The sequence below is a fragment of the Aulonocara sp. 'chitande type north' Nkhata Bay genome, linkage group LG12 (genome assembly GCF_057382095.1).
Source record: "Aulonocara sp. 'chitande type north' Nkhata Bay isolate Kocher_YH1m ecotype deep benthic linkage group LG12, A_spYH_male_GT1.1, whole genome shotgun sequence".
Taxonomy (NCBI): domain Eukaryota; kingdom Metazoa; phylum Chordata; class Actinopteri; order Cichliformes; family Cichlidae; genus Aulonocara; species Aulonocara sp. 'chitande type north' Nkhata Bay.
In genome coordinates, this window is record NC_141355.1 from 40,952,610 (window position 1) to 40,980,016 (window position 27,407).

The 27,407-nt window shown below is 45.6% G+C and overlaps 1 protein-coding gene across 3 annotated transcripts in view; it reads left to right on the forward strand.

The window, feature by feature from the left end:
- fnbp1a (formin binding protein 1a) overlaps positions 1-24,215 on the forward strand; it is a 40,797-nt gene extending 16,582 nt beyond the window's left edge. For 2 of the 3 annotated variants that reach the window (XM_086257950.1, XM_086257951.1), the window contains exons 10-18: positions 2,622-2,798; positions 2,888-3,094; positions 3,891-3,905; positions 3,989-4,098; positions 16,560-16,692; positions 19,062-19,207; positions 19,315-19,451; positions 19,987-20,145; positions 23,240-24,215. In XM_086257950.1, the coding sequence (XP_086114076.1) occupies positions 2,622-2,798; positions 2,888-3,094; positions 3,891-3,905; positions 3,989-4,098; positions 16,560-16,692; positions 19,062-19,207; positions 19,315-19,451; positions 19,987-20,145; positions 23,240-23,268 (1,113 nt within the window). In that variant the 3' untranslated portion in view covers positions 23,269-24,215. The remainder of the gene's footprint in view (positions 1-2,621; positions 2,799-2,887; positions 3,095-3,890; positions 3,906-3,988; positions 4,099-16,559; positions 16,693-19,061; positions 19,208-19,314; positions 19,452-19,986; positions 20,146-23,239) is intronic. The other variant, XM_086257952.1, reaches the window with a different exon arrangement.
- Positions 24,216-27,407: the final 3,192 nt, after the last annotated feature.

Consider the following 27,407-nt stretch of genomic DNA (forward strand, 5'->3'; position numbering starts at 1 on the left):
CCACTCCTCTGTTGGGCCTATATGCAAACTGCATTGGATCCAGCTGATGTTCAGTCTCTTTCATAATCACATTTCTGATGATTTTTTCAAAGACTTTCATGACAACTGAAGTGAGGGCAACAGGCCTGAAGTCGTTTAGAATTGTTGGACGACTAGATTTAGGGACAGGAACCACGACTGCTTCTTTCCAAAGAGAGGGCACATGTTGTGTTTGCAAGGATTTATTCAAAATAACCTGAAATATAGGACTGAGTTTATCAGCACAAGATTTAATTAGGCGGCCACTAATATTATCAGGACCCTGGCTCTTGTTCACATTGACAGTATGAAAGGCCTTTTTAACATCGCTGAGTTCAATGATAAAGTACTGAGTATCTCTCAGTTTCTGTTTCAGTTCAGAAATATCCTCGCTGAAATCAGAAGAACTAAAACGAGCATAAAACATGTTTAAAGCGTTTGCAAATCTCTGTCTGAATTAAAACCATCTAAGATGATCTGACTGCTGCTCTGGGGATTTTGGAACCCTGCTATGGTTTTCATACAAGTCCAGGCAGACCCAAAATTTTTTGCAGCACATTTGCTTTCAAGAAGGTTTTTGTAGTTCTGTTTTGCTTTCAAGAGCTCGATTTTCAGGTCCTTGGTGGCTGTCTGAAAATCAGTAACAGCCCCCTCTTTAAAGGCCTGTCTCTTTTTCCTTAAACAGGATTTGACGCTTTTAGTGACTCACGGCTTATTGTTAACATAGACTTTAACGCGCTTACGGGGTATAATCATGTCTTTACAAAATATTGCATAAGAGCTAGTAACATCCACCAAAGCGTCGAGATCATCTCCACAAGACTGAATAAAAACTTCCCAATCTGTAAGCACAGATTCTTCTGACCATATGTCAACATCCTTAGTCTTTGTCTTCTCTCGTTTTAAGACTGAGATGCACACAGTTATGGTCAGAAGATCCCAGAGGAGGAAGCGGGAGGGATTTATAAGCATTCTTCACCGATCCGTAACAAAGGTCCAACATTTTATCCCGTCTGGTAGGACAGGATACATATTGATACAGATTGCCCAAAGTTGATTCAAGAGAGACATGGTTAAAGTCCCCCATTATAAAGTTTGGGCGTCAGGAGAGACCGCCTGCAGCTTCTGCACTACGTCTGAGATGATGCTGCAGGTGGAGGCGGGGTGAGTCCTGAATGTAAGCTATGGTAATAAAAAGTTGTGGAAACTCACGAGGGAGATAAAAAGGGCGCAGCGACACGGATAAAAGTTCAACATCTGGTGTACAAATACACTCTCTAACAGTCACAGCGCTACAGTAACGTTTGTTCACATACAAGCATACTCCCCCTCCTTGAGATTTCCTTGTTACCCGTGCATCCCGATCCCGGCGAAAGGGAGCTCCAAAACCGTCAACTGAAAAATCGGCGTCCTGGTCCTGGTCCAGCTCCAGCTCCGTCGGCCATGTCTCGGAAAAAACCATCACTCAGCTGTCCCTGAAGTCTTTCTGGAACCTGACGTTTCCCTGGAGTTCATCCAGCTTGTTCCTAAGAGACTGAACATTTCCAAGGATAACAGACGGCAGGGGAAACAGACTGACCTGTTGTCTCCTCAGACGCAATTTAACACCTCCACGTCTCCCTCTTTTCCTCTTCTCACTCGTTCTGTTAGAGTCTCTATGTATAAAATCCGGCATACATGAGGTGAGGTCCTTACCATCATACGGTAAGTTAAGTTGTAACAGCTCGTCGCGGGAGCAAACAATCCTCAGCTGACTCACGGCCTCGCCCACATCATCGGAAACAAGCCAGCACAGTAGAAATCCAACCACAATGAAGAAAAAAGAATCCATGACGTTCTCACTGTTGTGGAGCGTCACTTTGTAAGAAAACTGTCACTTCCTTCAACCAAAACACATGCCAGCGATAGAAACAAAAAGAAACGATAAGAACTTAAAAACGTAAAAACTTAGGATGCCAAGCTCTCACTCACTGCCGGTCGCTGCGTGCGCATTAGCCCTGGTCTTTCCCTTTTCACGTAAATGGCCTCCTTGACTCTGCCCTCAAACCAGCGTTCCTCCCTGTCCAGGATGTTACATCCTCATCCTTGAAAGAGTGTCCACTGGCCTGTAGGTGTAAACAGACTGCAGAGTCCAGGCCTGACGAGGTGGCTCTTCGGTGTTGTGCCATCCTCTCCGCCAGAGGTTGTTTGGTTTCCCCGATGTATAAATCCTGGCAATCCTCCTGCACTTAACAGCGTGCACCATGATCCTTGGGGTCGACCAGTTTTTGGCGCAGCGTGTTTTGAGTGTTTAAATCACAGAGACGTCGTGTTTAGAAAAAGTGTGTCTCAGCTGCTCCGATACTCCTGACATGTACGGGATCACTACAGGGTTTTGCTTAGGCAGCGGTCTTTAGGAGCCTTCCCGGCTTTGACAAAAGTCCAGCTTTCTTACTCTGCTGTCATGAACTTTGACCTTTAACCTTCTAACTGAGGTGCGGGAGGGTGTGCATCTGCAGATATGTTTCTAATGAAGGAACTCCAAAATGTGCCTTCATAAACACGCCAATATGGGATGTAAAGGTCAAAGGTTAGCTGATGTTATGTGGTGAATGTCCTTTCAGGACACCCGTCAGGTGGTGGAGGTGTATAAATCAGGATTCGACCCCCCGGGTGATGTCGAATTTGAAGACTACAGCGCCACCATGAGGCGGAGCATCTCTGAATCCAGTTACCTCGACAACCGGACAGAGGAGCGGAGACAAAGCAGAAAGCTGTGGCCCTTCATCCGAAAAACCAAGGTATACGCGCACACACACACACAAGGTGCAGATGAGACACACCTGGAGGAATCACCTGGCTGTACTCAGGTCCTTTTCTCTCCTTTCAGTTGCTGACCCTCCTGTCCTCCCCCCGCCAGCCTCCACCCCCACCCCCAACCTCTCCTTCACCCGGGGGCATGGCCAACAGTCCCCAGTCCCCACCCACAGCCACAGCCACCCGAGAACCAATCACACAGCGGCTGAATGACCTCATGACCTCTGGCTACAGAACCAGGAAGCAGTGTCTGCGCAGCCTCAAGAGAGGGGTACAAGATGTACTGCATACTGTACTACATGAAATACTACGTTATATCTTAAATACTATAACACATATTGGAGTCAAGCTGCTGTGAGGTTTACACCACAAACTAAAGTCATATTTATGTCTCTGTGATGGTTAATCCAGCAGCATGCACTTTAATCTACGTGATATTTTAATGCTACAATATTATAATCATCATCATTATTATGTTTATAATTGATGAAGAAACCAAATGACACTCAGATGTTTATTTGATTGCCAAATAATAATAATGGATTGGATTTATATAGCGCTTTTCAAGGCACCCAAAGCGCTTTACAATGCCACTATTCATTCACTCACTGGTGGAGGCAGCTACGGTTGTAGCCACAGCTGCCCTGGGGCAGGCTGACAGAAGCGAGGCTGCCATATCGCGCCATCGGCCCCTCTGGCCAACACCAGTAGACGGTAGGGTAACATGTCTTGCCCAAGGACACAGCGACCAGGACAGAGAGCCCGGGGATCGAACCGGCAACCTTCCGGTTACAGATGCGCTTCCCAACCCCCTGAGCCACGGTCGCCCCTAGCAGCTTTAAAACACTGATTCAATTTCTCTAAAAAAATAAAAAATAGTTTCAAACACATTGATCACAAATTTCTAAATTGTTTGAGTTTTTATGACTAATAATTGTGTTAGGCACTGTCTACTACGTACTGTTTCCTACACTAACTGCTGCAGTGCAAGCTGTTGTGCACGCACACATAGTCGCCTGGAACATTCATGATGACATCTGTTGTCTTTCTTTCTGCTCGCCTCTTTGACCGGACAGCTGTCACTCAAACTGGTCAGTATCTCACCTGTCAGAGACGTCCAGGTGTGTTTGAGCCTTCGACTTACTGATGTTTAACGAGTGTGTTGATGCTGCAGGGCTCGAGTCCGGCCGACTGCAGCCATCTTCCTCCTGAACAGAGACGCAAGAAACTTCAGGGCCGCATCATTAACATCAACCAGGAGATACAGAGAGAGCGCGAGCAGAGGTGACACACACACAGACACGCACACACAGACACACAGACACACACACAGACACGCACACACAGACACACACACACAGACACACACACAGACACGCACACACAGACACGCACACACAGACACACACACAGACACACACACAGACACGCACACACAGACACACACACAGACACGCACACACAGACACGCACACACAGACACACACACAGACACACACACACAGACACGCACACACAGACACACACACAGACTCACACTCACACACAGACAGACACGCACACAGACACACACACAGACACCCATACACACGGATAGACACGCACACACAGACACACACACACACAGACACACACACATGGACAGACACCGCGCACACACAGACACACACACACACGGACAGACACACACACACAGACACACACACACACAGACACCCACACACACGGACAGACACGCACACACAGACACACACACACACAGACACACACACATGGACAGACACCGCGCACACACAGACACACACACACACACACAGACACCGCGCATACAGAGACACACAGACACACACACAGACACCGCGCACACAGAGACACACACACACACAGACACCGCGCACACACAGACACACAGACACCCACACACACGGACAGACACTGCGCACACACAGACACACACACAGACACCGCGCACACAGAGACACACACACACACAGACACCGCGCACACACAGACACACAGACACCCACACACACGGACAGACACTGCGCACACACAGACACACACACAGACACACACACACAGAGACACCCACACCCACACACAGACACCGCGCACACAGACACGGACACACACACACACACAGACACCGCACACACAGACACGGACACACACACAGACACCGCGCACACACAGACACACACACTGATCTGATTCCATTTTCTGTTCAACTCAGTGTTATTTACACAGCACCACATCACAGCAGCACTCTTACAGTACAAGTCACAGTATGAGGTGGTGACTTAGCTAGCGCACAAACGTTATTTGTGTTACCCACGAATAACTTGAAACAACTCTCTTATTCACTTACCATATAAAACAAGAATTACACTCCAAACTTTACATAAATATATGTAGTGCTTGTATATTGCTATCACCTGAAACACAGCAAAACAGTTCAGTGTTATTGACGGCTTCCATTACAAAAACTGGCCTGCGTTACTTTTGTGAGGGATAATTTTGCCAGTCACCCGTTTGAACCGCCACTGCCACCTACTGGCGAACCTAAATATCGCCCCATTTGCTCCCACCTAAACATCACATCAGGTGGGAGCAAATGAGCTTTTCCCTCTGTGCTATGATGCAAACTAGTGTCACAACAAATAGCAAAAAAGATGATATGGGGGGGGCGCTGTACATGAACACACAAGGAACGCATCTCAGACTTGTTCTTGATGCTCAAAATACTCGGGGTGCCACACCTCCATATTTTTTAGATCTATAAAAAAAACTTGTGAGACTTTATCAGAGGTGTGAACATCACAGCAGATCTCTTTGTGTCACTGAGGATAAAACAGAAAAACGTGAAGCAGATTTTCCTGGCCTGGCTTTTTATAGCAGATAACCAATATTCTGCAGTAGAACAAAAACAACAGAAAACCATGAATCAACATGTGAACATGACCTGATGCTGCTGAAGTGAAGCAGAGCAAAGTTACAGAGGTTTGATTACACTGTAAAATGTAATTCTAGATGTTTGTTATTGTAACATATTATTCTATATCAGTTTGATGATAGATGACTGAAGTTGTTGTTATAGCACAAAATTACAAGTTAAAAACGTCCCAATTACACCAAAAAAAGCTGACTCGAAAACTCATGTCCAGCTAAATCAGCAACTTATGTGAACTTGACAATATGGGGAAGTTGAGCACAGCAGGATTCAAAACTGCCTCATGTGACTGCTATCGAGGTGCATCATGGAGAATTGGCGGTTAACGACATGCTCACTTTACTTGGACATTTTCTAATCGTCTTCTTTGGAATCTGCTTTCAAGGTGAGTAACATTGGTTATAATTACAAGGAAAGAGAGCTACAAAAGTTGGAACATGTTTTGAATCTATGGCATGATGTGTGTTTTTTTTCTTTTACCAAAATCTTTGCTTTAGCTAATATAACTTTAGCCGACAAGGTCCAGCTTGTGTGTCATGACCAAACTTAACCTAATAAACTGAAATATGGCCTTTTTATGGGTAGCACTGACCAAATCAAAAGTATTGTGCCGCTAGCTTTAAGGTTGTACACTCAACCACTGTTGCGATATTAGCAAGCTAACTCAGCTAATTAATATAGCTTATTTCACATTGTCTCTGTACTTGTAAATTTCTTTGAAGTTCACAGGCTGTTGTATTTTGGTGGAAGTTCATTTTGGCAATATTTCCAATAACTGGCTGGGTTCAAAAAGAACTATTTGGCAGGACTCCTGTGCTTGTTGTTATCTGTTTACTCCTATGTAATCACTTAAGTTGTTATTTACTGCTGCATGCTAAGCTGTGAAAGTGCATTGAGGACTGAGACAAAATATTGTAACGTTCACAAGAACCAGACGGTTGGGGTCTCAGTTTGTCCATTTATTTGGCACATAAGCCAGCGGGTTGTTAACTCAGGGGGAAGCGCTCTCGAACTCCACCTCTCTTCAGCCTGGCACACACACAGAACAACCAGGTCCCACCCACCCCTTCCTGTACACCACAACCAAACATGAATCTTAAAGGAACAACAACAGTGTGCAGAGATCACCAACATGTCACTGTACAATAACACTTAACCATCGTTACACTGCCCCCCCAGCAATAAGTTCCTCGTCCCCGAGGGAACGACACAGTCTCTGAGGCGGGGTGGTAGCCTACGTTCCCTCCTTGACCTCCTGAGCCCCTGAGGTGGACGCGGAGCTTCGGGGCTTTGGGGTGGAGAGTCCGAGGGAGGGGAACGCAGCCCCGGTCGGGGGCCCCTCTGAGCAGGGTCACGGACGCTCTGTACACGTCCCTCTGGAAAGGAGGGGAGGGACTGCCCTCTGTAGGGGGCCATCCGGTCTCTGTGCAGCGCTACTATCCTCCCCCTAGGAGGCAACTGCACCCTGTAAACAACCTCCCCTACTCGCTCTAGGACGCTGCAAGGCCCCACCCAGCTGCTATCCAGTTTAGGACACCGTCCCTTCTTCCTCTTTGGGCTGTAGACCCACACCAGCTCCCCAGCATGGAAGTGCCTCCCCTTAGTGGTGATGTCGTAATTCCTCTTTTGGCGCAGGCCTGCCTTCGCCAGCTGCTCTCGGGCGTAGGAATGTGCAGAATCCAGCCGGTCCTGCAGCTTCCTTGCGTAGTCCCGGCCCGGTGGTGCCTCTGGCGCGTCCGGGGGCTTCCCAAAAGCCAACTCTGCAGGAGTTCTCAGCTCTCTCCCTAACATGAGCAGGGCAGGCGTACATTGGGTGGAGTCCTGTACTGCCGACCTGTAGGCCATGAGGGTAAGGGGAAGATGGTAATCCCAGTCCCGTTGGTGTTCTGAGGTAAGGATGGCTAGCTGCTGGGCCAGCGTCCTGTTAAACCTTTCCACCAGCCCATCGCTTTGGGGGTGAAGTGGGGTGGTGCGGGTTTTCTTAGTCCCAAGGCGTTCACACATGGCAGCAAATACCTTGGACTCAAAGTTACGCCCCTGGTCACTGTGGAGGGTCTCTGCTGTTCCAAAGCGGCTGAACATCCCCTCCACTAATACATCAGCGACCGTCTCAGCCTCCTGATCTGGGATGGCGTATGCTTCCGGCCACTTGGTAAAATAGTCCATGGCCACAAGAACATAGCGGTTTCCTCTGTCTGTGCGAGGAAATGGGCCCATGACGTCCACAGCTACTCGCTCCATTGGGGCTCCTGCTGGTTGCTGCTGAAGCTGAGCCCGGGACTGGTCCTGTGGCCCTTTGTGTGAGGAACATGCATCACAGCTGCGGCAAAAGTCCTCCACGTCCCTCCGCTGTTGACCCCAGTAATAGCCCTGGCGGAGGCGGCGGAGAGTCTTGGAGACCCCAAAGTGGCCGGAGCCAGTGCTCCCATGGCAGGCTTCCAGCACAGCTGACCTCAGCGACCTTGGCACCACAACCTGCCACCTCTCCTCCCCCGTGGCAGGATCCTTCCAGGCACGCTCCAACACCCCCTCCTTCAGCCTGAGAGCTGCAAACTTGGCCCATAGCCCCCTGGTACAGATGGAAAACCCAGTGACCTCATCCCAAAGGGGTTGCTCCCCCTTCTCCAGCCACTGCAGGACCGGCAGCAGGTCCATGTCTTGTTCCTGCCGTGCCCTCCACTCCGCTGCATCCACCATCAGAAGAGCCCTGCAGGCGAGCTGTGCTGCTCCGTCTATTGTCGTGAGTTCCCGCTCTATTTCCTCTCGCTTCTCACAGTAACGGCAGCCAGCTGCAGCACATGGGCGACGAGAGAGGGCGTCTGCGTTAGAATGGTGCGTCCCTGCTCTGTGCTCCACAGTGAAATTGAAGGCTTGGAGCTCCTCCAGCCAGCGAGCCACCTGTCCCTCTGGCTCCCTGAAAGACATCAGCCACTGAAGGGCAGCATGATCAGTTCTGATAACAAATGCTGTGCCGCACAGGTAGTACTTAAAGTGTCTCACCCCCGCCACCACAGCCAACAGCTCTCGTCGTGTGACACAGTAGCGCCGCTCACTCCTGTTCAGGACCCGGCTGAAGTACGCCACCACCTTCTCCCCTTCCGGCCCAACCTGCGACAACACCGCTCCCAGCCCCACATTACTTGCGTCAGTGTCCAGGACAAAAGGCAGGGCGGGGTCAGGGGGGGCGAGGACTGGGGACTCTGTCAGCGATTTGCGGAGGGTGTCGAACGCCTGCTGACAGTCCCGGGTCCAGATGAAGTCACGGTCCTTCTGCAGCAGGTGGAAGAGTGGTGCGGCTATGGAGGAAAAGCCCTTCACAAACCTCCTGTAATAAGACGCCAGTCCTAGGAAGCTTTTGAGCTGTTTCTGGTCTGCTGGTGTGGGCCACTCGGTAATGGTGTGAATTTTTTCCTCCAACGTGCTGATGCCCTCACGACCCAGCTTGTGGCCCAGAAACTCCACCTCCCTCCTCATGAAGTGGCACTTGTCGGGGTGCAGCTTCAGGCCTGCAGCTGCCACCCTCTCCAACACTTGTCTCAGGGCATCCAGGGCAGCATCAAAGGAGCTCCCGTGCACTAGAAGATCATCCAGGTAAACCAGACACCGTTGCCGTGGGACGCCAGCCAGCACACTGTCCATAAGCCTCTCGAAGGTCGCAGGAGCATTGCAAAGACCAAAGCTCAGGACTTTGAACTGCCATAGTCCCCTGTTAGTGCAGAAGGCTGTCTTCGGTCTGGATTCCGGGGACAGTGGCACCTGCCAGTAGCCACTCCGCAGGTCCAGGGTGGAGAACCAGGAGGACCCGGCTACTAAGTCGAGAGACTCATCAATCCTGGGAAGGGGGTAAGAGTCCTTCGTCACTTTGTTGAGTGGTCTGTAGTCCACACAGAAACGCATCCTAGGACTTTTTTTCTTAGGCACCATCACCACCGCGGAGGCCCACGGGCTATCAGATGGCTCTATGATGCCCGCCTTCATCATTTCACACAACTCTCTGTCCGCAGCCTCCTGATGAGCCAGGGGCAGGCGGCGTGGGCGCACTTTAATAGGCTGGGCATCCCCGGTCTCAATGACGTGCTCTACCAAGTGTGTCAAGCCAACATCACTTTCTTTCAGGGCAAAAATGTCACTAAACTCTTTTAGTACCTGCCATAGACTCTCTTGCTGCTGTGGAGTCAGCCCCTCACAGTTCTTTGACCAGATACTCCTCACTGCTAAGAGCCTCTCCTCCTCCTCCTCCGCTCGCTGTTCTGCTGGCGGGTCTGCAGCGGTCTCTGCGGTGGAGGTGGACGCCGCGGCAGATGCTGTGCAGACCGGGGGAGGAATAAGCGGCACCTTCTTCCCATCAGGGGTTACGAGGAAGCCTTTGCCTAAGTCCAGTACACCGCCAATGGCTCGTAAAAAATCCAGCCCAAGGATGCAGGCGTCCTGCACGTCAGCCACCCAGGCAGCATAAGACACACCGAGGTCCCCCACCTTGAACTGGAACACTCCCCTCCCTCTCATTGGGGCCAGATCACCGGTCACAGTCTTAAGTTGCACATTAGTCGGTTGCACAGCAGCTCCGGTTGGGACAATATCGGGTCGGACCAGCGTTGCATTGGACCCCGTGTCCAGCAGGGCCGTACAGGACACCCCCGCGATCGTCACTGGAACATGGCAAAAGCCGCCAACCTGGGTCCAGCCCACAGCGATGGCCGCACCGGGTGGAGGTGGCGGTCGTTCTCCCAGGCCCGTGTACTCCCGCCTACACGGGCCCGTGGGCGTTTCCCTGAACCGCTGCAAGCTTGGGGCACTGCCTGATGAGGTGTCCGGGTTGTCCACATCCCCAGCAGCTCTGTGGTCGGCGGTGTGGGCCAGCCCGAGGGGAAGGCGACTGCAGCGAAGCCGCCTGTACCAAACTGCACAAGCCCGCTGGCGTCTCCATCTGTTCCACAGGTGCTGACACAGCCCTCACCACGTGTGCGTCATCAGCGCCCCCAGAGGATCCTGCAAGCATCTCCCTCTCCAACGCTAGCTCCAGGGCTGCACTGAGTGTGGCTGGCCGAGCAAGCTGAGTTTGCATACGGAGCTCTTTAGGGCTCAGGGCCTGCAGGAACTGGTCCCGAGCTAACTCCGCTTGCACTGATGGTGGCATGCTGTCATACGCCCTCCGGCAAAGGCACTCGATTTCATGGGCCAAAATGCGGAGGGGCTCGCCTGGCAATCTGCGTCTGTTGTGGAACTCCGACCTCAGCAGCACTGGTTGGTTATACTGCCCGAAGCGCCTCTGAAGTGCTCCGACCAGAGCATTATAATCTCCCCTCTGCTCCTCGGTCAGCAGCAGCAGGCATGCAGCTGCATCCTCACACAGGCACAAAGCCAGTTGGAGAGCTTTATGTTCCTCAGACCAGCCAGCTGCGACAGCTAACAGCTCGAACTGTGCGATAAACACTTCCCATGGCGTCTTGCCGCTGAACTTAGGCGTTTTTATATTCGCTGCAGCTTGCTGGGCGCCGCCATGTTTGTTTACATCACGTGACGGCGCGCCAAGCGAGGTCGACTCCTTCCCGCCGGAATCGCGGCCGCTGTGCGAACAGTTCCCGAGCCTAGTCAAACCTGGAGAAAATCCAGCCTCGGCAGACAGCCGCAGCGCCGTTTCCCTCACTCCATGGGCGGGCGAGCGCGGACGAACCTCCCTCTCCTCCGTCTCCTTCTTAATCTTGCCCGGCAACATCCTCGTCTCGTAACGGCAAGCGTCGCCAGCAACAGGGTGTCGGGCGTTCTGGGGTTCTTTTTTCTTTCTTCACTTCTGACACCAATGTAACCTTCACAAGAACCAGACGGTTGGGGTCTCAGTTTGTCCGTTTATTTGGCACATAAGCCAGCGGGTTGTTAACTCAGGGGGAAGCGCTCTCGAACTCCACCTCTCTTCAGCCTGGCACACACACAGAACAACCAGGTCCCACCCACCCCTTCCTGTACACCACAACCAAACATGAATCTTAAAGGAACAACAACAGTGTGCAGAGATCACCAACATCTCACTGTACAATAACACTTAACCATCGTTACAATATGATCTACAGACCAGCATTATATTAGTTTTTTTTATCAGATAGTCCTCCAGTGTGTTTATTTCTTGCAGTAATTATATTGTGCAGTTATTTCTTACCCTGAAATGCTTAATGCTTAACAACAGCTCCATTTTAACTTACTTTTGAACTCTTGTGATCAGTTTGACCAAATTGTGTGAGTTTCCATACTAAAAGAGTTGTAGTGATAAAATAATTGGCATCAGAGACACTGATTTTTGGAAGTCCCTTGGGTTGTTTCTGATTTTTTGTTTGTTTGCATAATTTAACTTTTAATTTAACTGCATTCCCCGTATTGTAACAAAACTAACATTGTTTATATGTCAGAAAATTAGCAAACAGCATAAATGGCAACAACAATACAATTATAACATATATTTTTATTTTACTTATTTTAGATCTGTGAAGCCAAACTTGATGCCGGGCATTTGTTCTTGCCAATGGAGTCAAATGGTAAGTTACCTTTTGTGGGGGTTTTTTCATACTGGAAACACCACAGATTATATTGTAATTTAATAGCTCTGTAGAACAAATGATATAACGATTTTAGTGTCAGGGTACTTTATTTTCACAGGTCTAGATGATCACATCTGTTTTTGTCATTTAAATGAGGTGGACTTGCAAACTTTGCACTTTTCTGTGGAAATTGCTGTCCACTTCCCTGCACATACACAGAATGTGGACAGTATTTCAGATCTAAAAAAGCCTTACAGGTTAATTTAAGAGATCATGTGGTCACAGAAGGAGTATGTAATGGACTTGCTGGCTTTAATGTAAAAAGCCTGTTGTGTAACTTTGAGGCAGTATATTGCTCATCAAGGTAAACATCTGAGGAATAAGAAAATTGTTACTTTTAATCAGTGTTCTTTTACATCCCACATTTACTAAAGTTTTACATCACATAAGAGTTGTTTTTACACTCATTCTACTTTAAAATATTTCAAGACAGAGCTTATTGTTCACTGAACGGCAGGTAAAGTGCATCTTTTTGTTTATTTGCTTTTGTGTGTTTGTGTTTTCTCTAATGGGCCTCAGATGATGGTTTGCTTAAATTTGAGTCTCAAAGCATTTAAAAAAAATTCTGCCTGTACTCCCCACTAGGGCTGGGCAAAGCGATGATTTTCCTAATTGATGAATCTAGCGATTAATTTTTACATGTATGCTTTTCCTCACCAAATGTGTTATTATGAGATCTGTGACATTGGATTTGGTCTGGGTTTCAGAGAAACTAACTGACAAACTAGCATTTATATTCTTAGTTTCTTGTGTTTATTCATGTCTTCACCAGGGTCTTTGACATTTCGCTGCTGTACTGTTCTGCTTTGTGTTTGATTTCTCACATTGTATATTGTAATGCCAGAGATATTAGGATATTTAAGGGGTTGCAGTGGCTGCTACAGCTGTGGGGGGCAATACTTTGGTGAAATGTCCTGGACCCTGGAAAAGAGACTGTGTAAACTGGGTAAGCAATTAAAGGTTACTGAGAGTCAAAGTCATTGGACAGCTGGGTAAAGGTGGATGCTGATATTCAGTGCCAGTTATGCAACCTGTCCATCCATGTCTATGTGCTCTTTTTTCATGCTGTTAATATAAGGGGAAAAAATAAACTCTTACTGATTAAAGAAGCATTGTCTGTGGAGCCACATTCTGATCCTGTAGTTTAGCTCCAGTTTGCACATTTCATGTATTCTCAGTCACATTTGGCTCAGAGCACAGCCAATATTTCGAATAAGTAAATTTAAATTTACATTTTTGTTTGCATTCTGCAATTGAAGACATGCTCTGTTATTTATGAACATGGTCTTTGTTTAAAGCAAGAAATGGATTTGTAACATGGTGGTGCATATCTCATTCTGAAAATTTTTTAACAACTAATAAGTGTTACCCAAAGCCAATCAGCATCATCCAAAGCATCAGTATGGCTCTTCTTCTATTGTGTATTTGTAATTGTGTATATTATTTTTTTGTCTTTGAACCCTTTCATAGCTGACGGGTATTGAAGACACATTTACTAAGAGGATGAAGGTTGGCATTGTGATGGTGAAAGAAGAAGACATCATCGATGTGTTGGTTGTCATTGAGGCGGCAGTAATCCTGTCTAATCTGAGGGATGTCTCGAGTGTCATTTCCATGCCGATGGGCCTTCTTTTTGCCCTCAACATAGACTATTCAACGGAACTTAAGGACACCTTTGAAGTCATTCAGAACATCCTATTGAACATTGGTGGAAGGCAGTGCTCCTCACTTGTGCATGGTCTAAGAAACAGACTCTTGCGGAAAGCCATGCAGAACTGTAATTGTATGCTCACAGCATACAATTGCCTTAGTGTTAAGGACAGTTTTTATTTTACTGTTTGTTTTTTTTATACTTGCAAGCTCCCATTTTCACTTTTGTATATCAATAAATGACCAGACTTTGCATTCCAGATTAGACAATCACTCCATTGTTCATGGTTTAAGAAACTTATGTGAACAACAATACAATGGTGGACTCTGCACATGCTTATCTCATGCAAGTCAGTAGTTTTTCCTTTGTTTTGCAATTGAGCAGACTCAAACGATGTTTCTGAAATATTCATATTATCAAATGTTTCAGAAGCATGTACTCATTTTCAGAGCAATTGGTTCTGTAGAATTTGTTGCAGTTGTAAATGAAGACAAATACAAGAGTTTGATGTCTACATGTTATAAACTGATCTTTACTGTCACTTAACAGTAAAGGTTTTGTACTATTTTAATATTTCATGTTTTATGCTTACAGGTGTGCCTGAGCACAATGAAGTTTAAACATTTTGCAAATGTAAAGAATAATTTTTCTAATATAGCAAGTGTCCCGTTGATACATTACAATAATGCAGACTTTATGTTGTTAATTTTAACAGTTTTTATCTCATCCTGTTGAAAGTCTGATGAGTTCATGCCATGGTGAGGATTCTGTTGACCAGCTGTCCACAATTCACAAGAATCGCTACTGCTTCTAGAGTATTGGTCAGAATTTATTCAAACTTAATCACCCAATCTGTCTTCACCCAAACTGGGCTCAAGACCAAGTTCAAATTTATTGTTTCACAGGGAGCAACCTATGAGTTTTGATGGATTGTGAGCCTGATGAGCTATGTCACTGATTTTTCTGTTTCTCAGATGACTAAGATGGCACAATAAATGTTGAATGTTGCGTGCTCATGAGTAATTGTCTTGTCATGTTCTTAGAACAAACTTTCTGCATGAATTGATCAGATACACTTTAATGGAATCTGTGGGTTTTAATTTTTTTCTGTAAACAGAAGTATTTCAAGTATTTATTTATTTATTGTCATTGTCAAAGAACAATGAAATTGCGTTTGGGGCTTCTGTACAACCCGAAAACAAATACCCCTTAAAACCCAAGTGTAAATATTTAACCCAGTGTGGCTTCAGTGCAATGAGACAATCCTTAGCAACAACACGAGAACAAGACAGGTAATGTTCATAGGACATTCAGACAAAGACCTGAGAAACATGACAAAATGCAACAATGCAACCCGTTCAATATTATTGTACTGTGAGATATGATGGTTGTCTATTTAAGAAAGAGGGGGGAGAGAGAATAAAGATATAATGCACCAATGCAAACCAGTTCAGTGCTATTTAAGAAGTTGGATTAGGTTATTGTCCGTGAGAGGGGGGCAGAGAGGGGAGGGGGGCAGAATTCAGGAGCCTCACAGCCTGTGGATACAGGCTGTTGGCCAGTCTGGATGTTCTGGCCTGTATAGACCTGTACCTTCTCCCTGAGGGCAGCAGGTGGAAAAGGTGGCGTGCAGGGTGATGTTGGTCCCGCAGGATACTGTGCACCCTCCTCAGACAGCGAGTGGGGAAGATATTACTAATCTCTGGCAGAATTGTTCCAATAATTCTGCCAGCTTCTTTCACCACCCGCTGGAGTGCTTGCTGGTCGGCCTTGGTGCAGCTGGGGAACCACACTAGAAATCCATGCGTCAGGACGCTGCTGATGGCACAGTTGTAGAAGTTCAACATCAGAGGTCTGGGAATGTGTGCGCTCCGTAGTCTCCTCCCTTAATTTAAAGGATAGATATTTAAACCTGAGATCTAAGATAAACCTAAGAGATAGTTTTTAATTGTTCAGTAGTGCAATTAATCATTAATGTGATCTGAAATTGATTACAGCCCCTCTACTGTTTGCCAGCGCAGGTTTTGTAGAGCAAACTTTCTAGTGCTCACACTTTTGCTGCTTCAGTGTCAGACGTTTAAATCAGGAACAGAGATCGAAATAATCCGCTGTGACCAGAAACAGAACTGAGCTGGACAGGATGACCTGGAAATGACCAGAGCTGAACTGGATCCAGCCCGATCCCATGTGAATCCATGATCCTGTTATGTTTTGTATCTGTCCCAATCTTTAACTGGACTCTGATCTGGTTCATGGCAGCCTATGATTGGGTGGATCCGATTCAGTGAGCAGGTCAAGTTCACAGAGTCTGTTACAATGGTAACTGATGGTAAGTTAACGCTCTCTTTGGAGTTTGATATCACAGTTTCAACTGAACCTGTTCCCTGGATCAGCGAACCTCAGCAGTTTCATGTTTTTAGTGGCGCCAGAGGTGGAGCTAACTGGGTCTGGAGCTGATCCAAAGTGCTGTCTCATTAGTGAGACGGGTGTTGGTCCTGGTGGGGGACTCTGTGCGTGTGTGTGCATGTGTGTTAATGGTTCTGTGTCATTTCAGGGACGCTTTGTTGAAGATGAGGGAGGTTTATGAACGAAGTCCTCAGATGGGCGATGCCAGCAGTTTGGAGCCTCGACTGGATGAAGTGAAGCAGAACCTGCAAAGGCTGGAGGAGGAGCTGAGGAGGAACCAGGTCTCTGTAAACACATAGCACGTACACACATTATTTTATGACTTAGAAATTGGATTAGTGGGTGAAGAACCTATCGATAGGAAGCTCACTAAGCCAGAGGAGGATGTGCTAGTTAAAAGGCTCAGTTTTGCCACGACAGCAACAGAAACAGCAATAAGCATTACAAAAGTAACACAACCTGAAGCAGAGCAAATCAGGATGTGGGTTTCAGGGGCCTTCTCCAGTGCGAAATACCTCTTTCCAAAATCAGGCTGTGACGGGCAGCAGCAAGGGAGGGGGACGCACCTGAGCAATCACGCCTCGCCGGCTTAAAGTCTGAACTGGGTCTTGTCGGTCTGTTGTTGTTAGTGTGTGTGACGGGAAAGCTTCGGCCGGTATTACTGAAGATGCTGAAGAGCGTGAAACTGTGAATATTTCACAGTGGTGCTAGAACCTGGGATGGGGGCTTGGCAGACGCGGTACCGGGCGGAGGAGCTGGGCCAAATAGTGGCTGAAATGGCGGCCACATGGAGGGAGCTGGTGGCAGCGTCTCGTGCATGGGTCCTGGCCACCGCCACCACCCACACCCACCACCCTCGACCGCGTGGGAGTGGCTGACGTCCAGGCAGCTCCAGCACCCGTGCCAGCCCCCAGGATGAGACCACGCCCCGCCACACAGGCCATCATGTCCGACAAGGGGAGTCGCACCGGAGGAGGGAAAGCAAAGGAACACAGATTTGTAAAGGAAGCTCTAAAACATTCCAGCTGGGCCTTTATCAAATCAGTGATGATGGGACACTCTTTGGGGATGTTACTGATTTTGGGAAGAGAAGACTGATGGTTTGAAAAAAGAATAAAACACGCCGTCAACAGTGAATCCAAAACATTGTTCCACTTGCTCTAGGCTTAGTCCTGTAGGTTGGTCCTTGTGACGTCAGCACTCTATTTCACATCATATGATGATCAATATTTGAAGAAGAAGCAACCCAAAAGGGGACCTGGGAGGAAGAAGATGAAGAACCCACCTTGATGATCTTCACAAACTTAAAGAATCAGAATTAGAATCAGAATACTTTATTGATTCCTAGGGGAAATGATTTTGGTTACAGTGCTCCAGCTTAACAGTAACAAAGACAGACACTACACTAAGTAAGAAATAGACACAATATATACAATGTATATACATGCATATGTGTATATATATATATATATATATATATATATATATATATATATATATATATATATATATATATATCACATATTGATAAATAGCTGAATGAGAAGAAGAAGAGGAGTGTGTGCGAAAACGGTGTAGCTATATACAGTGTGTTAGATGGAGGAGTTGTACAGGGAGATGGCCACAGGCAGGAATGATTTCCTGTGTCGTTCAGTGGTGCATCATGGGTAATCTCAGTCTCTCACTGAACGAGCTCCTGTGACTGACCAGCATGTCATGGAGTGGGTGGGACGGATTATCCAACATTGTCTTTATTTTGGACAACATTCGCCTCTCTGATACCACCTTAAGGGAGTCCAGCTCCATCCCCACAAACATTACTGGCCTTACAAATCAGTTTATTGAGTCTGTTGGCATCTGCGGCCCTCAGCCTGCTCCCCCAGCATGCAACGGTGTAGAGGATTGCACTGGCTACCACAGACTCCAGCCACCTTCTTTTTTCAAACCCATGACTGGTTGAGAGGAGTCTTTATGTGACCCTGTAAGAGGAGAGGGTCGAGGGGTGTAAGCAGTGTGGAGTGCTTTTTTTCTGCCTGTATGTGAACCAGGGCTGGCTCCTCAGAGAGACTGCCGTCAGCATGGACGCCATGGCGTCTCTCTCCCAACCATGCTCGTGTTTATTAGAAGGTGTTAGCTCATTGTTGTCTGTAGGCTTTGTTAATTATATTTCCATAACAGTTTGCTGGATTCCTCCTTCCTCAAGATGATTTTCCTCCTTCTGACTTGGTTTCCATCTGCTGAAGAGATTTCCTTTTTCCACACTGACAGTCTCCCAGATAGTGTCGATCACTGTGAAAACAACCAAAGCTGAACTCTTGAGTATCAAAATATTGCTGTGGCGGAGAGCTTTCATTCAATTGAAATGAAACAACAAATGAAGAGAGAAAAGCGTATCCATTCTGTACTGAGCACACACCCTGGGCTGAGTTTGATCAACTTCCTGTCACAGTGTGTGTCAATGTGTCTGTTTGCTTTGTAGAACAGACCTTAACTGTCCTTGTACATATACAACAAAACTGTGGAAGCCCCACCCGATTACTGTGGGGAAAGTAATGAAGCTGTTACAAAGTGGCTTGAGTGCAAAACACCAAAATGCACTTCAGTAATGTCGTGTGCATTTTGTAAATTGTGTTTCTGTGTGTGCGCACAGGTGTGGCTGTCAGAGGCCGACAGCAAGCTGTCTGATCACAGCACCAGGAGACAGAGCGGAGGCTGTGGGTTAAATTCCCAGGCAACTACACCAGGCAGCACCAGCCTCAAACAGCTGGACAACCGCAGCCCAGCCAGCAGAGAGAGGTAGTTTCTGACGATGATTGACCATTAATGACATCATTACTGGGATTTCCTTTTTTCATACCTGTCTCTCTCCTCACCTCTCTGTGTCTCTGCCTGACGCTCCTCAGTCCCGATGGCAGTTACACTGAGGATCACAGCGCTGAGCTTCACTTTAAGTCTCGTAGTTCAGAGTTTGATGATGACTTCGACGATGAGGAACCATTGCCAAGTATTGGAACCTGCAAGTCTCTGTACCCATTTCAAGGTATTTAAACATCAGCCGTTCCACTTTACAATGACATGTAAAATCTCATAAATGTCACAAACTATAAACCCAATCAGTCCTTTGGGATGTTAGAAACCTCTTAGAACAAAGAAAGTTGCAGCTGAAGCAGGCTGGGAGAGAAGCAACAAACACTGAGCAGCAGAAACACCTGCAGACAGGTAAATGGGCTGAGGATAAAGCCCATGCTTCGTCCTCAGCCAGATACACACAAGTTATACATGCAATGCAATTAATACATAGTTAACATGTTTTCATATAAATCACCGAAATCCAACAGCCCAGCGCCAAAACTCCAGAAAAGTTCATTTATCTCCCTGTAACAAGCTTCGTTGATAGATGAATCTCCTCAGATAGACTCAGATTTCCACGTTAGAGTCAAAGTGTATTTTGCAGATCTAATTTTCAAGCAATGATCCATTCTGATTGGTTGTGAGATTGGCGAGCCACTCTGGTGTGGTCCAGGTGAAACACTTCTGTTTCTCTGTGGTATCAGCATGTTGTTGATCATCCTCAGGTCAGAATGAGGGCACTCTGTCGATGCTGGAGGGGGAGCTACTTTCTGTGGTGGAAGAAGACAAGGGTGACGGCTGGACCCGAGTGCGCAGGAACCTGGAGGAGGAGGGATATGTGCCAACCTCTTACATCAAAGTCTTCCTGGACAGCAGCGCCAAAGGTGCCATGACCTACATATGACCTCTCAATGACCTTTAAATTACCTCACCTGACACCAGGTCGGGTCACATGACCTCAGACCTTTGACTCATGAATGTCACCGTGCTAGTTCCTATGGTAACAGCAGCCTGCCTTGCTGTGCTTTGCCTGTCTGTGTGCCAAACTTGAGCTGTGTGACACACCTGTACAACTCCAGGGCAGGTGTGTCTCTGAGGCTCACATCAGACACCGATGATGATCAGTTTTCTTTGTGTAATGCTAATTTAATGCTAACTTGGAAAGATATTTAGTCTGAACAGTAATGTCTGAAACGGAGAAAAACAAAAGGATCGGTAATCTGGATTAGTGTCATTTGTAGATTTCAGTTTTTACGTTGACTTTTTCAAATGTTTGGTTACTTCGGTTTTAATATTCCAGACGATGACATGTTTAAGGATTCAAGTTTGCAACTCTCTGCTAAGTTAGCTGCTAGCATACCATAACCTCAGGCCTTAGCTTTTAGCATAGCCTTGGCAGCTGCTGCAATAGTTGATTTCCTGAGGATGCTCAGGGAGGCATGTCAGTGAGAATGAATTATTAAAGTTTGTCTATATTACGTTATTACTGCCGTGACAAATAATCTGAAAGCGGATCTCTTAACAACACCTTTAGCTTAGACTACGTCCACACTAGAAGCGATCGCAGTGGCGTGGCAAACAGGCTGCAGAAAGCAAATGACGTTCCACGACTTCAAGCGACTACAGGCAAAATAAGCGACTGGAATCTTGAGTTAAACCCAAGATAAACTTTTCCTACCTCCCAGTCAGGAAATAAAGTGACTACCAGTGTGAGTGAAGAACACGACTGATTGATACTAAGTGACTAAGGAGTCACCCGGGGCCCCGAAGTGTCTGTAATTCACAATGAGCGAATTGCGTCGAGTGTGGACGCAGCTGGAGGCCGAACTGTCGTTTTCTCATTCAGCCAGACTGAAAGTGATCATCAGACTGCAGCTTTTCCAGGGAGGACTGTGGGGTTGTTGTGGCTTTGAGAAGACTGCGCTCAAACGCCGGCACAGTTGTCATAGTTACCTCATTTAAAAGGGGATGAGATGTTTTGCCTTTTTCTGTTCGAATCCAGCAGCTTCTCTGTTAACGAGTAAACAGATCTTTGTGATACGTCCAATCAGAGAGGACTGTTAGCCAGTTAGCACTGGCGAGGATGTTATCGTGCTATACGTCTACTATATTGATATCCAGGGTTGGGCTGAAACAGTAATTAATGAATTGAGATGATGCCTTAAACCAGAAGTCAGCTGAAGTTTACACAATTCATTCAGTGCGTTCTGTTTGTCGTTTTTTATGTTTCGCGTTTTATGTTCATGTTATCGTTGATAAACTTGCCAGAGTTCACCTTTATTGGTTCATGTGCTGATTATTTTCTCACTTGATCGATGATCTGAAAAAAAAAAAACTTAGTTCAAACTGTAATCTGTTTTTTAAATCAACATGATTATTTTCAGACGAATAAAAACAGCAGAGGAACTTCAGTTCACCTCCTGTCAGGGCCCGAGTGTCTGCTCCCTTTATTATTATTTCACGTCTTTGCTCAAGAACAAATGAAATTCTGCATGTTCGTCAGGTCTGGCGAAAATGTTCATGGTTCATTGGTTTGACATACAGAGAGTCGGGAATGGCTCACCTTGGATAGTACTACCAGCACATGGTTTGAGCTGCATGAATGAAATTTGGTACACACGTGTAACATGTTGAGATGATCGAAGAAGTCTGCGGGCCAATTAAACCCAAACCCAACAGGAACTTTGAATTGAAGATGCCATTTTGGCAATTTCCTGGCACTTTTGCCAACTCCTCCTGGGGATTTTATCGGTTCACCTTAATATTTGGTCAGTCTAAACTACAGACCTGGGCCTATTTCGTTTGTTGAAATGAACATATTTCAGCTGCCATATTTGAAACTGGTCACAGTGCCATCTACAGGGAACAGGAAACTGCATGTTCTGCACTTTGGGTTAAGGAGTTGATCTTGGGATACATTGAAAACTGTGAGCTTTCATCAGTGGGCATGACCCTGGCGGCATGGTGAATTTTTGTGTTTCGCCATGAAGCACAGACTTGCTATCACTTACAGACATGTTTCAAGATGTTTCACTGTGAAAATTGTGAGTTTCATTGAGCCGAGCGATCTGGTGCCATCGCGATTCACTATGAAACAGGAAGCAGCTTTTGAGGGCCTTGGAAAGCTTGAACACTCGTGATATTTGGCACACACGTCCATGTGAGTCCGCTTTCCAGGTCTGTAGCTCTAAACACTTGTTGGAAAATGGCTCCGCAGCGCCCCCTGCAAAATTTCAAACACGCAGTCTCTGCACTATGTTTAATGTATGAGTCTGAAATTTGGCAGCCTCATGTGCAACATCAATATATACAACTCTAAATCAAACAGGAAGTTTGCCATTTTCAGGCCTCGTACTTTAACAAACTCCTTCTAGGGCCCTGATCAGATCAACGGGATCTTTGGTGAGTGGAATCAAAAGATCTGGTGATGTTAAACTGTGAAGCTTTTTAGTTGTTGTGAAGTGCTGCAGTCATGGCAGCACACCGGGTTTTTATCATTCACCACAAAGCACAACGCTGCTGTAACTCCAGGATACGTTTTCCAGTTTCTCCCAACCTTCACAGGCATGATGATAGTCTAGGCTTGAACACAGTGATATGCTATTTGTCAGCTATATTTAGAGTTTCGGCTACTGGGAACAGGAAATACGCAGTAGGATAGAACCATCATCCAATCTGGGTGAAAGTTTAGTCTGTGTTTCCCACGCATGCTATATACAGTGTGACATATGGTTATGTCGGATTCTCTGTTTTCACCTGGTGGGTATAGGAGGTTTTCAGCATGGCTCAGCGGGGCGGGGTGCGAGGGCCCTCCCATCGCTGCTTGCAGCTTTAATTACTATTGCTATAAAATGGTGGTGTTAGGGTTAGCTGACGTTCTCAGCAGCAGTCTGTCTCACTCTGTCTGTTCTAACGTATCTGCCTGCCTGTCCACCTGTCTCTCTCTCTCTCCACTCTCCCTCTCTGTCTGTCCTATAGGCTTTGTGCAGAATAGTCGGCTAGTCTAGCGAGTTACTCGACCAGTGAAGACGTCTCTCCACAGGAAGTGATGTAAGAGCTCAGAGGAGGTCTGGTAACAATTTTTCATTGAACAGTGTTGTTTTTCAGGATCTCAACCAACCAGTCAGCTGGAAGACTGCTTTCTTCTTCTTCTTTTTTTTTTGAGAGACAAAAACCTCAGAACCTAATCAAAGATCCATGAGAAACCAATCAGAGATCAATGGGAAATCGGATCACAGATCCATGAGTAGCCAGTCAGATCCAGAACCATTTGGAGAGCCAATGCAACCCAGTCAGATCAATTAGAAACCATCTGAGATCCATGTGAAACCAGTCACATCAATGAAAACCCAGTCAGAGACCAATTAGAACCCAATCACAAACAAATCGGAGATCAAGGAGAAACCAATCAGTTAATAAATCAGAGGAGATGATTGTAGTAAGAAATGATTCACCGTTCCAAACATTTCTGATGTATAACTGAACGCTGACTTGTGTTTGTGGAAAAGATGAAGATGTATTTCTGATATTTGAACTTTGTTCTTCAAACTCTTCATGTGAGGACTTTATTGATCAGCTGAATGATCGACTATGTTGTGGTCACCACGGTTATTGTGAAATCACTGTGGGCGTGGTCTCTAAAGTGACATTTAAACAGACAAGTCGACTGCATGTAAATACAAATTGTAGCTGCAGGAGTAGCCCTGCCCCCTATCGCCCTGCCAATATTAGCCCCACCACAGGCAGTAACAACCCAGCCCCTCCTATTAGCCCACCCATTGATGATGATGTTATTGACTGTGTAAAATGTGAACCTTTTTTTTTATTTTATAGTGAAATACTGATCAGTTATTTATTGTTTTAGTTTTTCTTTTTTTATTGAGATGTGAGTCTGCTGATCATGCTCTTTTCAATTTCCCGTATGTTAAACTTTCAAAATAAAGTACACTCAGAATCAGTGTGCCACTTGTCTTCATTCAGACTGCTCACACTTGTCAGCTTCTGAGGTGTGTGACCTCTGACCCCTGTAAACTCTGACCTGGACACTGAGACTCTCCTGCAAAGTTTTTAAATCAGACAGAAGAGGAAAAAGAGGAAAAACTCGTCTGTGGTATGCTCAGTCGTAAGTGACATGACCACCCAACAGATCAACAGATTTACATCTAATGACATCAGCAGGTACTTTAATCAGCTGATTAACAGCACTTCTTCCTCTGGAACCTGTCGATGTTCCTCAGGTAAAGACACAGACTTTAGATGTTCTATAGAAGATTCCTTAAAGCCAAATACAAAGTGCAGGAGGAGATTATAATCCAATGTTTCCTTCAGGAAATGTAAAAGGACAGTAATTATGTGTGAGTGTAATCAGGGAAAGACCTGACCTTAAACAGGAGACCGTGACCTAACAAAGTAAAACAGTGAGTAGTGTGGAAGTTTGGAGAAACTGTGGTGGGATTGCTGCTGTCAGGACCTTCAGAGAGCCAGACAGGAGCGCTGGGATTGTCAGCTTAAATCACTGAAGCTGTAATAATCTGCTTTGAACTGAAGTTGGATCTAACTTATGTGAAAACATGTTGTGTTTGCAATATCGCATGTCCGTGCTTTAAAATATAGACAGTCAGTGGCAAAAGGATGGATAAATGTATGCTGTTCCATTTCAGGCAGAGCCTTTCCATTCAAACCCACTAACGAGACTGATCAGTTTCAAAGGAATCATCTCTTTACCTGTTGAGCACCAAAGGGTTTTCTGAGCTTCCTCCTCAAAAATGACTTGCCCAAAACGGATGGAGTATTTTTCTGCAATTACAAACTCTGTATAAACAATACTCGTTTCAAAATAACGCTAAAACTTGATTCAATTCAATTCAGTTTTATTTATACAGTGCCAAATCACAACAAAAGTCGTCTCAAGGTGCTTTATATTGTACAGTAGATACAGAGAAAAACCCAACAATCATATGAGCCCCTATGAGCAAGCACTCTGGCGACAGTGGGAAGGAAAAACTCCCTTTTAACAGGAAGAAACCTCCGGCAACCTTCCTATTAAATATCGAATTGATTTTAAAATTTTATTGTTTACTTATAAAATCCTAAACAATATGGCACCTGACTACCTAGCTGATCTCCTCTGTCTGTATAGCCCTCAGAGGGCACTAAGATCATCGGGCCAACTGCTCTTAGTGCAACCTAGGTCTCGGCTGAAGACCAGAGGAGGCCGTGCCTTTGCCGTTGCCGCACCCAGGTTATGGAATATTCTTCCTCTTCATATTCGCGTATCAGATTCCATTCAGTCTTTTAAATCACATCTAAAAACGTATTTGTTTAACCTGGCATTCAAGGCTAACTAGGGTAATTTACATCTGGCTTTGCATTTAGATTATGTAATTATTTTATATTTTATTTATTTTATTTATATCTGTAATTTATATTTTATATTGTGATTTTTTAAAATCTGTATCATGATTTTACTGGAAAGCACTTTGGTGTACTTCGGTCTTTAAAATGTGCTATATAAATAAATTTTGATTGATTGATTTTTTTGTTTTTCTTTTATCTAACGTGGTGAGCTGCAGATACAGTTAGATATGCTTCTACTTACATTATTTACACTTTCACACCAAGAATCTAACCTGAAATATACTGAGTTTAACAGACAGAGACAGAAAGAAATAAAGCCCCTATATAATACATTTTAAATGTTCACCTGGAAAAATTATGGTATGTTTTTGGTAACTGATGAGAAGGCAATGTGAATAAAATCTAAAATGAAATCATTGATACACTGAAGATGCTAAAGTCATGATCGAGCCGTCTGATTTAAGTAGAATGGGAGGGAGAGCCTTCAGTTTTCAGGCCCCTCTTCTGTGGAACCAGCTTCCAGTTTGGATTCAGGAGACAGACACTATCTCTACTTTCAAGATTAGGCTTCAAACTTTCCTTTTTGCTAAAGCATATAGTTAGGGCTGGACCAGGTGACCCTGAATCCTCCCTTAGTTATGCTGCAATAGACGGAGGCTGCTGGGGGATTCCCATGATGCACTGGGTGTTTCTTCTTCAGTCACTATGTGTTAATAGACCTCTCTGCATTGCACTCCCTGCTCTGTCTCTCTTCCACAGCATGTCTTTATCCTGTCTTCCTTCTCTCACCCCAACCAATCACAGCAGATGGCCCCGCCCCTCCCTGAGCCTGGTTCTGCCTGAGGTTTTTTTCCTTCCCACTGTCACCAAAGTGCTTGCTCATAGGGGGTCATATGATTGTTGGGTTTTTCTCTGTGTCTATTATTGTAGGGTCGACCTTACAATATAAAGCACCTTGAGGCGACTGTTGTTTTGAGGTTATTTAAACGTCTCTGTGTTCCAGACTTGCTTTGCAGCGACATCCCGTCAGATTTTGGAGCTAATGCTGCAGAGCGGGATGTTTCGCCATCATGGTTTTAACACATCTGTAGACAGGAGCAGAGTGATGGTTTCCATGGAAACCCAGCACATGCGAGCCAACTTCCATTACTTGTATCATTATGGAGACCAGAGGAGCAAGAATGGTGGAAGCAGCAAGTAAATAATCTGCTGACCTGATAAAACAAATGCCAATCAAATCTGATCAGTTATTGACTATCCATGGTATGAAGCACAGACACAGCAAACTGAAATGATCAATAAAAAAAGAGCTTTCCAATCAGACTGCCAGTTGTTTATTTTTATTTCCAGGAAACACAATAATAGAACACCTTCACAAAAACCTATAACCCATTAGTTATCTATTCAATATGAAAGTCAGCAAGTTAAGAGGTCAGTAAAATTAAGGTGAAATTAAAAAAAGAAACAGATCAGATGAATCAGAAGTATCAATCATGTCTTAGTGATGATGAATAATGACTAATAATGCTGATATCAGGGTTTCTCAGAGTTTAAATATGAGTTGAAAAAGAATCATTTTAGAATTAATCAGAATAAAACTGTCTTTATTCGTGTCTAGTACTTGACTTTAACCAGCAGGGGGAAGTATTTTCACTCAGCCATCATAAGAGACTCACTGAAACAATATCAATAAAATAATTACAACAACAGCTGATGATTGATACAATAAGATAGTCTTTATTATTCCCAGATATGTGAAATTCACACTGTACAGTAGCAAAGTAGACGG